The sequence below is a fragment of the Vidua chalybeata genome, chromosome 1 (assembly GCF_026979565.1).
Source record: "Vidua chalybeata isolate OUT-0048 chromosome 1, bVidCha1 merged haplotype, whole genome shotgun sequence".
In the NCBI taxonomy this organism is placed as follows: domain Eukaryota; kingdom Metazoa; phylum Chordata; class Aves; order Passeriformes; family Viduidae; genus Vidua; species Vidua chalybeata.
The window spans coordinates 34,797,903-34,811,423 of NC_071530.1; the positions used below are offsets into that span (position 1 = coordinate 34,797,903).

Consider the following 13,521-nt stretch of genomic DNA (forward strand, 5'->3'; position numbering starts at 1 on the left):
GCTTAGTGCTGATGAGGCCACAGCTGGATTGCTGTGTCCAGTGCTGGGTTCCCCAGTGTAAGAGAGCTGTGGACAGGCTGGAGAGATCCTTATAAAGGGCCGCAAAGGTGTTGCAAGGCTGGAGGATCTCTCCTATCAGGAAAGGCTGAGCGAGATGGGACTGTTCAACCTGCAGAAGAGAAGGCTCAGGGGAATTTTATCAAAGTGTATAAATATCTGAAGAGAGGGTGCAAAGAGAACAAAACCAGCTCTTTTCAGTGGTGTCCAGTGACATTACCAGTGGCGATGGGCACAAAAATGAAACACAGGAGGCTCTGTCAGAACATCAGGAAACACCTCTTCACTGTGAGGGTGAACAAACACTGGCAGAGGTTGCCCAGTGGGGTTGTGGTGTCTCCATCCTTGGAGATACTCAGGAGCTGTCTGGACATGGTTATAGGTGGCCATGCTCGAGAAGGAGGTTTGGATCACATCCCCTCCACAGGTACCTTCCAACCCTAACCATTCTGTGGGTCTGTGATGGCCATCCACATTATAGTAAATTGAATAATAAAATTCTGTCTGTACCAAGAAAAATATTAAAAAAAAACATGCCCATAAAGAGTGCAAACACTGTTTATCTTTCACAGAAGCTTTTACTTAGCAGTCTTCTATTCTATATATAATTACCTATATAAAAATAAGAAAAATGTATTTAATAATATATGCTAACAATGTTTTGGAAACAAAGCAATAAATATGAGAGTGTACGTGGTAAACCTGTGAAAAACTCTTTAAAGGAAATATACAAAGGGCATTAAAACACTCATAATTATTAGTCTTAGTCCTAAAATAACAATAGAAGATTAAAAAAATTAGTAACTAGACTTGTTCATCCGGTGAATCATTTATCTGCACACTGCCAGTAAACCAGTGGCTTCCAGATTGGCTTTTCCTCACACACAAGTGTCTTTCCTTGCACATGCAGGTCATAGTCTTAAAATTAGTTGTTACTGGAAAGGAAGTCCAAAATTCAGACAATGGTGGCAGAGAATCCAGGCTGAGGCAGTTCTTCCAAGGTGAACTGCAAAATATTTTTTTATAATCCTTTGGTAAGGACAAAGGCAAAAAAAAGAAAATCTTTACTCTTTTTTCATAGAGACTATAAGAAATCAGCAAATAATGACAGTTCCCCTTTGGTAGCTGTCCTGCTGCTAGTCTGCTTAACTCTTTACTGTCATGGGAATCACTAATACTTTTTAGAACTGGGCATGACATATAGCTACAGTATGGATATTTGTTACTGTTTTCCTTATGCTTAGAAATACCACTTATAAGTCATAAATATTTGATTCATGTGGCGTGATTTGTGGGCTTTCCTGTAAAACAGAGTTTATGTTTTTCAGTGCATTACCAGGCATGATAGTCAGAGAATCACTTTGAACTTAGTTTCTTATTAGATCTGCTTTAGCCAAATCAGACCTGGTGCTGGTAGCACAAGCCCACATGTTGGCATTGCATCATCATTTTCACAAAGTACAAGGAAGTAATAAAAAGCAATTCTGTCATTCCTCTGTCTTTCACAACTACATCCAGAAAGGTGTCACTTTGGTACAGGGCCAGGCCCAGTGAAGAGCAAGGGTTGAAGTCCATGGATGACTTTACTTACTATATACTTAAGATCAATTCTCAGAAATTGCTTAAGAATGGCTCTGAGTAATGTATTAACCCTTTGCTGCCCACTATTGGCAGTAATAGTGTATTCTGTCTTCATGTTTCTTTAAAAAAAAAATCTTATGTAGTTTTACTTTTTATCTGTCTGCTTAAATCTTTACCAACTTTTCAGTCCTCCCTTTACTGTAGTCTTTCTACACTTACTCAGCTTTAAGTGTTCCATCAGCTTTAGGAAAGTATTTTTTCCTAAGATCCTTTTCATCCTCTCTGCTCTGTGAAAAGTAAAGCAAATACAGTGAAGAAATAACTTTTTTTTCCTTAGTCCAATTTTCCAGTTCCAAGTATCATTTTTGGTTTGACAATTTTCTCCAATAACTTATTTTGTCAATTTTGCATTATGAGAAACCTTCTCGTAGCTGTAATATTCCTCAAGAGTCAGCATTCTGCATTCCTTCTGCCCTACTGTTTAGCATACAACTGACTGCTAGTACTTTTTTGGGTTTAATAAATATTCACTTTCCTAGCCAGTATGTTTCAAAGCTTTTGGTTAATAGTATTGCCTGTAATATTATTTGTGGAAGTCTCTCATGCTTTTTTTTTTGCCGTAAGTCTTTGCAGTAAGTACTTCAAGGTTTTCTGGTTTTGCCAAGGTGATTTATGAGATTTTGAGAAGACTTAAAAAATTTTTAAAAATACCTTAACTGGACATTCTGTAATTCTTTTACAGGGAGTCTTTCTTATGCTGACATTCATAAAAGTATGTCACAGATGGCATTGGGATATTTTGTTGGGTTTTTCAGAGCTGTTACTCATCTTGTGATCTGAGTTTCTCCTTTGACAACTGCTTTCAACCTTAGCCGGCACATTTTCTGAATCTAGACAAGAAGTCACTGTAGAAAATATGAACCTTTCAAGAAAAGAGCAATAGGAAAGACCCTGTCTTATCACCTCAGAGTACCTCAGTGAACCCCTTCCCCCATGCTGCCAGTCACAGTTTTGATAGTCATTACGATCAAAGTTCATATGAGGGATATCATTTCATGAGACATCAGTGCAGGGCATTTGTCATTTGTGCCAAGTCTGATTGATTGATTGATTGATTGACTGATTGACTGATTGATTGATTTTTGCTAAGTGGCTCAAAACTGAGGTCTGTTGCCCTTGCTGAGACCATTACCATGTGAACAACTGAAAACACAAGCTGTGTGTAGAGGTGACTTGTAGTAACTGAGCCAACCACCCAAACTTGTATTGTTAATTTCTGTGAGCCAGAATTGCTGTTCAAAGTCTCGTGATGGAGAGTGGAACACAATGAGTAAAGCTGCTGTGTAATACAAAAGAAAAACAAAATACAGAAGAACAAAAATTTCAAAAAGGTCAAATAGTAGTTATCAAATCTGCTCAGGCAGGATATGCCTTTTTTGACCTCTGATTTAAGAATGGTTGAAGTTCATTCTAATCTAGTCAACCAGGATCGAAGTCCTAAGACTACCATACAAGGATGAGAGTTGTTTAAACAGGGGTTCAGCAGCTTCCTGCCACAAAGAAAGATATTTCTATCTGGGTTCCATTAGACCTCTCCCCGATCCTCAACCATGACCCTTGTCTCCAAGTGTATTTAAACTAATTATTCTTTATTTTCCTACAAATGGATGCCATCAAATAGCTTGACAATAAACTCTATTTGTACTATCACTGTGGCATTTTGTTCCCTGTGATTTAGGGACATGCTTTCAGCTGAAGGGATCCACAGAGGATGTGGCAGTACCTCACCAGTAATGGTGAATGTGGCACTGGTGACACGTGGGTTTCCTCTGTGTGCTGTCTTTTAGAATTATTTTAGCTATTGAGGAATGGTTCTGTCCATGCTTTCTGGGGCTGACAGATTCATAACTGTGACAAATCAAATGCAATCATTGGGAGTTTTGTACTATGATTTATCTCCTGGGTGATTCTCCATTTTGGTTGCAGTGTTTCCTCACTATCAGTCTGTCTCCAGCTAATGAAGCACTTTATGACCACTTGTACATCAGCTTTCACTGTTGAATTTACTGTGCATTTTTAATTAATTTGGAAGACTAAAGCAACAACTGACGCTTGTTGGTTTTTCATTGTTTCTACCCTATTGCTTCCTTATCTGAAGTCACAGGTATAGATAATAAGATATTTGCATTATCTCAGTGTTTCTTCTATTGGAAAAATATAGTGAGTGAAGAAGGAAATTAAGAAATTGTCTTGCAGTAACACAGAAGTATTGACAGAAAAATTTAATACACAATATTATGGTGTTGTGGTAAACTATATGTGAATAGTTTATGTGTGTATGGGGGGGAAAAGAGTGACATAATACTATTAGAATTTGAGAAGAGAAAAGATTATTTTTTTATGAATAAATTTAATTCGCCTCATGAATAGCCTCATACAATTTAAAATAAGTCTTCTGCATAATGAACTTGCCAGCTAATTACTCTTGGATTGCCACAGCACAGTATAATTCTGTTAGTCTGGGAGCATTTTGAACTTTGCCTAAGTTGAGAGGTGAATTCAGTAGAAACTGAAACTGAATGGGTTTCCCAGTTGATAGATCTATAAATTGTTGCAGGGTGCTGTTCCAGGCAGTAACTGTGATTGTTGCTGGATTTATCCTCTTCTAAAACAATAGAGTTAAAAGTGGCAGATGGTAGTTAGTGATTAAAAATTCCTAGTAAACAGGCTTTTGCAGGGATATATTTAAAGTAGTTGTGTATATGTAAATAGACAAGAAGCATGAGCTATGCAACTATAATTGAATTGTATTAGCATAACTTAAGTAGAAGTTTAGTAAATAACAAATACCTTAATTAACCTGCACAGTTTTGGCAAGTTAATGACATACCCATGGTAAATGACTTTAAAGTTTTTGGCAGCATGACAGTTCAGAGCCAAACTAGTATCCAGTACCCCACCCTTTATCACTGGTGTTGCTCCTTCTGCTCCAGCTAGGCTCCTGCTCGGATTTCTGTAGGTTATAGCAATTGGCTTTCTTGCAGAGAGCTGGAAACCTCCCCGTGGAGTGGTCGCTAAGAAAAAACACCAACTCTTTCTGCCCATTTAGTCAATAATGTTAGAATAATGTAACCTGTTTGTAATGGCAGGTTTTGCAGTCTTTCCTTTTTCTATCTTTTTCATATTGTTTTTGTTGATTCAGCTTCTGGAAAATATGCCAATTACATATGGGTTCAAGAAGTGTAGTTGACTTTCATTGAAACTGTCAGGTCTGTGCATCCGAGTCCAACCTGAGCTGTGCATCTTTTTAGCCCCAGCATGTGTTATTCATTGATGCTCATTTTCAAATCTTACTAGTGGGGTTAGAAACCACATTGCAAACTGGTAGTGATTTATCTGTTTATCATACCAGGTAAAGCAAATAAATAATGCAGTTACTAGCCCAGTTAATTATTTTAAAAATACTGGTGAGTAGTGCAAATCGGTAAAAAATTAATTTCTTTTACAGTTGAATAATTTGGGAAAAGCACATTGGCTCCACAAGTGGTTGAAATTTGTATTCTTCTCTCACAGAGCAAACTGCACTGTAAATAGGCTATCATCTCTCTTGGGAAAGAAATGTGAATTTTGCTGACAAGAAGAGGTCTCTCAGCAGAAAAATTCACACTGACAGTTTGACCCAGTGGCCAAATGACTGATTCCTTTCTCCCTTTTTGTTTCTATTTTAGATGCTGAAGAATACCAGCCTCCAATATGGAAATCATACTGTGAGTATACAAGCAATTTGAGTAATCTTAGTGCCTTACCAAGGTGTCAGTCACTGTTAGGTATTTTCTCCTTTTTTGTTTGAAAGGAAGACATAAATTTACTAGATGCTTGTACAAATTACTGTATGGGACAGCAGCAAAACCTGAACTTTTATGGATTTCCATGGAACAAGGGCAGCAGGATTATGTGTGCCAGATTCCCTCCATTGCCTTACAAGTGTGCAGCTCCTGGGTTTCATGGTTTCTCTGCTGAGATTTTCAGGAAGGATTTCAGAGGTAGAGGTTAATGCTTTGTATGTTTACTAAAAGTCAGGCTTGAGAATACTTGTCATTTTATATGGGTCACCAAATCACTTTAAGATAATAATATTTTTGATCCTTAGCAATAGAAGCTGATTTTTGAAGTGGTGGTTTAGAAGTTGGAGACAGCATTATCAGCTCTTTGAACCTTCCTGTCTGCCTTTAGAAAAATCATTTACATAAAGTGCAGTGCAGAAGTGCATATTTTATGCTCTTTTGCTTTGTTCCCAATGTATTTTCTAAAAGAGTAGCACAGATCTAAGACAAAATATTGGCTTTTAAATCCCTTATTATGGATAGCCTTTAAATTTGATCTTTTTATTTTAAACCCTTCCTGGAACTTTAATAAGAATATAGCTTTGGGTATAGAGAGTTGTTTTATTACTTTTGTTTTCAGATACAGAGCTATCCTAAGCAAAAGTTCTCTCTTTTATTGTGGCAAATTCAGTACAATGCCACTACCAAAATGCAACTACAAAAACAGAATGATCACAGTACTACATGAATGTACATGTGTAATTTTAAAAACTAGAATAAACTTGTTGACTTCACTTATATGCACATTAAACTGTCTTGCTGACTTCAAAGACATCACCTCTGTGTTACCTGAGAATGACATTCTGCCTCAGAGTGGACTGGGATTTTTTCAACCAAAATTTGAATATGCCATTAAATTACAGACTTGCTTCTCAGAACACCGTTTTCTAGATACTTTGTTGTTGTTGTTGTAATGTTTTGAACAGGTAAGAGAAACCTCTTAAAAAGTCAGCAAGAGTGTTGGACCATTCCAGCATTCTTTGCTGAGTACTTGAAAAGAAGCAGACAGTTGTGAGATTTTTTTAAAAAGAGGAACCTGGCTTATTCAAAATTAATGAAAAAGCTCCCACTGACTCTGAGAAGACCAGCATTTCAAATGACAGATACTTCCTTTTTAGCAGTAAGTTTTCATTAAAAAGTCAGGAAATAAGAACATACCTTTACTTACCTGCTCTTAGTTACCCTAGTTGTGCAGCAGACAGATCACTACATGCAATGATAAAGTTTGGTTACTTTTATCTGATAGCTTATAAGTAGTCCAAGGAAACATTTTTTTTAAATGGAAAAAAATAAACCCAATGCAACCAGAATGGATGAATAGTCTATGAATATATAATTTCCTAATCTACTATATGTAGGATGCCAATATTGTGGTAATGACAAAACCATGGCCTCAGTGTCTAAACTCCAGTTTAGAGTGACCTTGGAAAAAGATGCACAGCTCCAAAAGGCAGAAAATAGTTTAAGCATAGAAAGATTTACTCCTGAGACTGCTTGGGCACAGATACACATTTTTCTTTGCAATGATAGGTAATGTATGCTTCTTTACTCAGCAAGAATTCTGATCTGGTAAATTAATTATAGAGATTATGTCCAGCAATAGTGTTTGTCTATGATTCAATCTGCTGTCCTATCTCATGACAGTTTTAACTTATACATATATATATTTCATGCTTAGCACTTTGAGTTTACTGCCTATTTAAAAATTATTTTCAATGTATTTTCCTGAGTAATTTTTAAAGTTTGCTAACATACTAGTAAGATATTTTGCATACAGTTTTGATTTCTTATTTTAAGTCCTGGATAAATTTAGGTGACTATGTTGCCTTTTACTGACATCAAGATCAAGGCTTCAATTCTAGCTTCTAAACAAAAGCAGATTTTCCTGTTTATTCCAACAAAGTATTCAAATAAACAGTGTTGCACATGTCCATGGACAAATACAAATCAAAGTGCAACAGTTTTCAGATCTCAAGCCTTACTGTTTTGACATAATGTAAAAATTTGATCCAGCTATATTTGGAAAACATTAACACTTCTAATGCAGAAGATCCTCACTTGCTTATGAGGCACTGTTAGAATTTCACATAGCTTTCACAGGTCACAAAGTTTTTCAGACTTTTTCTGATATCCCCAGGACACAGACAATAAAAGAAATGACAAGAATTATTTTATATTAACAGGAAGGAAGCTGGGAAAAAGTTTGGAAAGTTTCTAGCAGCCAGCAGTCACTAGGCAGTGGGTTTGATTGCATTTTTACCTGAGAAGCAGATCAACAAATAACAGATTTCTTACATTGTTCCAATAACAGATTTCTTTTTGTAGTCTGCCATATGTTGGAAGTATTATAGAAAATGGTATTTGCCATTTTACCATCGCTGAGGTAGTAAATAAAGGAAGATAAGAATCACAGAATGTGGGCTGGCAGGGCTTCTGGGGTGAGCTGATCCAGCTTCCCACTCAAAGCATGACTATTGTTGGCTCTAGAGCAGAGCAGCCATAGCTTTACATAACTGAATCCTGAAAAGCTGCAAGGGTAGAGTCTCTGCCACCTTTGTGAGTAACCTGCTCCAGTACTGCACTGTCCTCTTACAGGACCTGCTTACCTTACCTGCTTCTCGGGAGGAGCAGGCAATTTGTTTGACTGAAAGAGCATCGTTATTGCTGGTTGCCAGCCTCAGCACGTATGTGCTTGAATTTTGAAGAGATGTAAAACCACTCTTTTCCTCTTTTTACCCCTGTTGAGATTGGCATGTGCTGAGTCAGTCATGTGTCAATGCCACTTCAATGTTTGTTTGCGGTATTCAAGATGAGTGTGTTGGTGGGAAGCAAAGTGGCAAGGCACAGAGCATCAGCTGACACCATGCTTCAGCTCCTCACGAAGTTTCCCTGCCTTCTGTCCTTCATCAAATAATAGGCACAGTGTCCGAAACTCATTTTTGTTCAAAAATAAGTCTTTGTTTCAGCCAAGCACTTAGGTTCCTAATTAAGCTTGTGAGTAATCCTGCAGAAATAGGACAGCTCATATTGTTCAAGCTTAGCACATGGATAAAAAATGCCTGACTGAGATGAGGCTGAGGAGGTAAAACTGAGGAACTCTGCAAAACATTGTGAGACAGAAGGCGGTATGTTTCCTTGCTGCTTTATGAAATAAGAATTCTTCCTCTCCGCTGGAGCATCACTGAACACTCATCATAGGTGAGTTAAAGGGAAAGCTTGAGGTCCTGACACACTGCAGAATGAAAAAAAAAAAAAAAAAGTATGAAGAAATGGGTGATAGTCCTTCTTCCCTGGCAGAAAAGGAGTAAGTGCTGATTTTTGCATGTGACCCCTTTGTTTCTTAGGCAGATTGGATTTTGGAATTAGACAGTTCTTCCTAAAACATACTGTAGAATTTCCCTATTTCATCCCCTGAGACAAGACTCGTGCTCTAACAGGAACAAAAGACAGAAAGATATTTTCTAACCAGCTACTTTACATCTCAAAGAAATGTTCCTCAAGTAATGCAATAATAAATTTAAGTTTTGTTAATGCTGTAAGTTCCAATGTGACTATGATACTATGAATGCTGGCAAGCTATCTGAAGTATGAACCTGATAAAGGTGTTCAAGGGTCAAATAGAAGCTACTGCATTTTTCTGTTGCAGTGCTGAATTTTTGCCTAATATTTAATGTGTATTATTACAGTGCATTTCATTTGCATCTGATGCTGAACAAAAAACATTCCCAGTCTGATGCAGTTCTCTGAGAGCAGTAATAATACATTTTCTTTTTGCATGCAATTGACTTTTTATAAGGTTAATTTTCTCAGGGCTAAAATAATAATGCATCATTATGTTCGAGTGTCATCTTTTCTATGATCACAGTGGGTTTGTCTGTAACCTGCCTGTCAGTTCTAAATGCTGGAATTGACTGGGTCAGATGTCAATCACTGCTTGCCACTGCATTAAATAAGTGTGGTTTTTTCTATTATTTCACTTAACCATGGTTTTATACCTTGAATTCTGTTTTAAGATTTTCAGAAATGGGAAAATGAGGCAGAAAGGCAAGGATTGTTTGCCATTTGAGCAAGTAGGTGAAGGATGTGTGCCTTCTGAATCTCTGACCATTCCCTGGACTGTGCTGGGGTCTCAGCAATGTCAGCCTCAGTGCGAGTGCCCAGCACTTTGGAAAAAGTGTATAATGAGATCAGGCAGAGCTGCAGGATGTTCAGCACTTCTGAAAATGAGGTCACTTAATGAGGTGTCTGTGCTCGTTGCAACTTAGCTGTAGGGCACATTTTTCTCAAGTCACCTTAGCCATAATACTGCACTGTATTCATAGCCCATTAGCAGGCTTTCTCATAGCAATCATTTGAAGCAGAAACAGCAGAGACCTTTCTAAAGGAAAACACAGCTTTTGGTAGGGTCACACTGGCTTTGCTCCTTAATGCCTTCGTCTGGGAGACACTGCCTTCCTTGTTTTCCACTTAACTGAACTGCCACTGTTGTTTTACCTTTTCCACCCTTGCCTTGCTGTGTGTCCTTACTGGGAATCCTTGGCAGCTGTGTTTCTGTCTGTCTGACCCTTCTCTGTTGTTTGTTTCCCACTGAGCTGCTCGATGTCCCTTACCACAGTGCCACTGGTGGTTTTCAGTCCTGTCTCTGCTCCCAATCTCTCTTCTCTCCCTCTATCTAATGGCTCTCTATCTCCCTCCAATTGTTTCACTGGTTTGTCTTTCTGTCAGTTTAATGACTATCAATTTAAAGCTAATATGGCCAAATCTGAATTTTTTGTCCTTCAAAGGAAACCATTTCCCATTTGCAGCATTTTCAATCTTGATCATGCTTGGGCCATTTCTCATCCATTATATTAGCATATAATTTGTAATTACTTATTTGTATAATTATAATCTTACTATGTTTTCTTCTGCTATATTTCTAAATCAGATATGTTTCTCAGTTCATATTATTGCACAGATTAATTCCCCACCTCTCTCTGAGAATGACAGCAACCTTTTCCACTCTATTCAAAATACAGTTGTTAAGATGATTTGTCTTTCTTGCACTCATCATGAATCCTTGCACTGATTTATCCCACTACATCCTATAAACATCGAGTTTTTTGTGTTTGCTTTCAGGTCTTTCATGTCTGTATCTGCCCTTTCCTGTTAATCATTCCTTTGTTTGTTTTGTGAAATGCTGACTCTTCTCGCCATCATTGCTTGTTTGGTGTTGTCAGCCTCAGAGACCCTCTTGGTCATGTTAGAGAGCTCTTCGCTTTTTTATTTCTCAAAAATGTAGCATATCACAAGATAGGCTTCCTGTGTGTTCTTCAGACATACTTGTTTTGCATCACTCTTATCAAAGCTGTCTTAGAAACTCCACTAGCTTAATTTGCTATGTCAGTCTATGTTTAAAAGATTTGATTATTGAAAAATGGAATTTTTATGAAGTATGATTTTTCAGTTAAAATTCAAATTAATTAATTGGGGAAATAGATCATTTACTTTAAATGAGAAGCAGTCATATTCTTGCCATATTTTGAATCCTTAGAGTTCCCTCTCTCCACTGGAAATGAGGGGAAGGAAAAGATTGTTATTTTCCTCTTGGATATGTTTAGTATTAAGCATCATTAACTTGCTCAATCAGTGGTTATGCTAATTTCAGACATTTAGAAGTTAATTCTAAAATCATGATATTGGGCTCCAGAATAATTAGAGGTTTGAAAACCAATCTGTAGTTTTTGAACAAAATTTTTATGCATTGTTTGACACTTTATTCAGATAAACAAGTGGTTTGATCACAAAAGAGTAGAAGTCTTTGAATCTTAGTCACGTAATTACAAGAGGCAAGAAAGACCATATTTATCATGGAGTTATCAAAATATTATCAAATTATCATAAATCTTATGCAAAAGTAGCAGGAGATCTGACAGTGTTGAGTGTTGTAGAGTAAATCCAAAACCTTAGTAGAAATGTAGAGCTGGATTACATCCAGCAATAAAATTGGTAGGGAATATAAGAAATTATGAGCTGTCTTTCTGAGCCCCTCCAAGGAACCAGGGATGAAGGTTGGATTGGTTAAAGAAGTTATGGATTTTTCCACTTTGACGTGAGCAGATAGCAGGAGCCCCCAAAGCTTTCACGTCCCACTGAGTTTGTGTGACAAACTTGGGTGCAAGCTGAGGACTTCCCCACTTTACAGATTTCCTTGCTCCTAGCCCCATTTAAAGAGAAGGTGCAGAAGGTGAGAAAAGGTACTGAGGGCTACCACCTTCAATTCACTTTCTGCAATAGGGCTTCTGTGTTTTTCAAACCTAGAGACATTTCTATTCCTCCCATAATCTACCGCCTTTCAGGGCATAATTCTGAGCTTCACTAGCATTGTGAATGAACGTGTCCTGGAAACTCAGTCTTTTAAAACAATTCACGGACACGACATGATCTTTCCAAATACAAGAAGGTCAGCATACAGAAGGCCTTTCTCAAGGGAGGCAATCCAAACCTCTGGGATTTTTACTGGAGTTACGGAGAGACAGTCTGTCTGTGCTGGAATTGATTACTGTCATTGCATGTCAGCTTCTTCTCACGACTCTGGAGTGGAAGGGAGGGAGAGGATCTCATTAAATACATGCAGTGAAGAGTCTGGGGGCCAGGCAGCAAGTACCCCTAGCCTCAGGTCTCTCTCCTGCAGCCCTCAGAAGATTTGCAAAATTGATCCAGGGCCATTTGAATAGGGCATAATTGCTCTGAAAGGAATGTTTGCTTGTTCTTCAGTAATTGCCAGCATATCTTGAAATAAATTATGAGATTGTGATGAGCCCATTCGAAGATATTGAACTTTTTTCTTGGCCTATTCAAAAAACTGCTGGTGTTACTGGTAAGCAATCTATTCTTGGGTTGTTACAGCATGGTATATGCAAAAGTGGGATTTTATCCTGAGACAGACCTAGTAAGTCTATCTTGCTAGTCTTCCCTGGTATAGAAATGTAAAAACCAGTACAAAAGGATAATACTTCTAACAGTTAAAGCATCGATCACTTCAGTTAGTTTGCTGGTCAACAACCGATTTTCATATACATGATTTAGACACACTGAAATACTTCATTTTGCTGTCATCGTCTTTACATTTGCATTTTTCTCTGCAGCCCCTGGCTAAAAAGACCCATCTGAATAAAAGTTTGTGTATGTTACCATCTTCTAATGATCTGTACATTTTTGTGTTTGACAGTGTATCAATTGCAACAAGAGGCACCACGTCCCAAGAGAATCATCTGTCCTCGGGAGGTCAGTACTTTTGCTCTACCTTGTTATAGCTGATGAATTGTCAGTAGCATATGATCACCTAAACATCTTTTGTACAGTCTGTGGGTGTTACTTGCATTAGCTTTTCTATGCCATTATTTTATATAATCATTTCCCTTAAGGTTGATTAATTAAAGCTGGATAATATTTGCTAATTAGGAATGGTAGCCTCATTCTACCACTAGAAGCACCTTCATTAGACAAGTACTTACCCATCATTGTTTAGTGTGCTTTTCTGTGTACTACCTAAAGTTTTGAGTTTCCTTGTCATGAAGGTGTATTTTTCTTCCTGCATCTGCATAATAACATCTGTGTGAGACGTTTCAACATGGTACACATAGCTTCAATTTGTTGAATGTTTCCTGCCAAGTATTATGTTCAAGTTAAAAAACGAAATGATAGCCAGAGAGCTCTGTTCTCTCACAGAGACTTTGAAGATTACAGAATATTCAGAAATCTGCAGGTCTGGCTGAGTCATCTTGTCCCCTTGTTTTCTTCTTCTGTATTTATTTCTCCATTTCTACTTGCTTTAGTATGTCAGTTCATCACCCTTCATGGCATAATAGTACCGGAAAACATGTAGATGTCTCTGCTCAATCAAAAAAACTGCAATAGTTTTATCTCCTATAAGGCCAGGGACAAATTTTGTGCAAATAGATATGCAATACTAGCAGTAGAAATAGTAAACACGTGAAGTGACTGCACAGGGTGTAAA

General features: G+C 37.6%; 1 protein-coding gene across 1 annotated transcript in view; it reads left to right on the forward strand.

Annotated features, from left to right (window-relative positions):
• The window catches only part of CHN2 (chimerin 2), a 158,320-nt gene that overhangs the window by 60,109 nt on the left and 84,690 nt on the right, over nucleotides 1-13,521 (forward strand). The window contains exons 2-3 of the mRNA XM_053946126.1: nucleotides 5,367-5,405; nucleotides 12,733-12,788. Coding sequence (XP_053802101.1) covers nucleotides 5,367-5,405; nucleotides 12,733-12,788 — 95 coding nt within the window. The remainder of the gene's footprint in view (nucleotides 1-5,366; nucleotides 5,406-12,732; nucleotides 12,789-13,521) is intronic.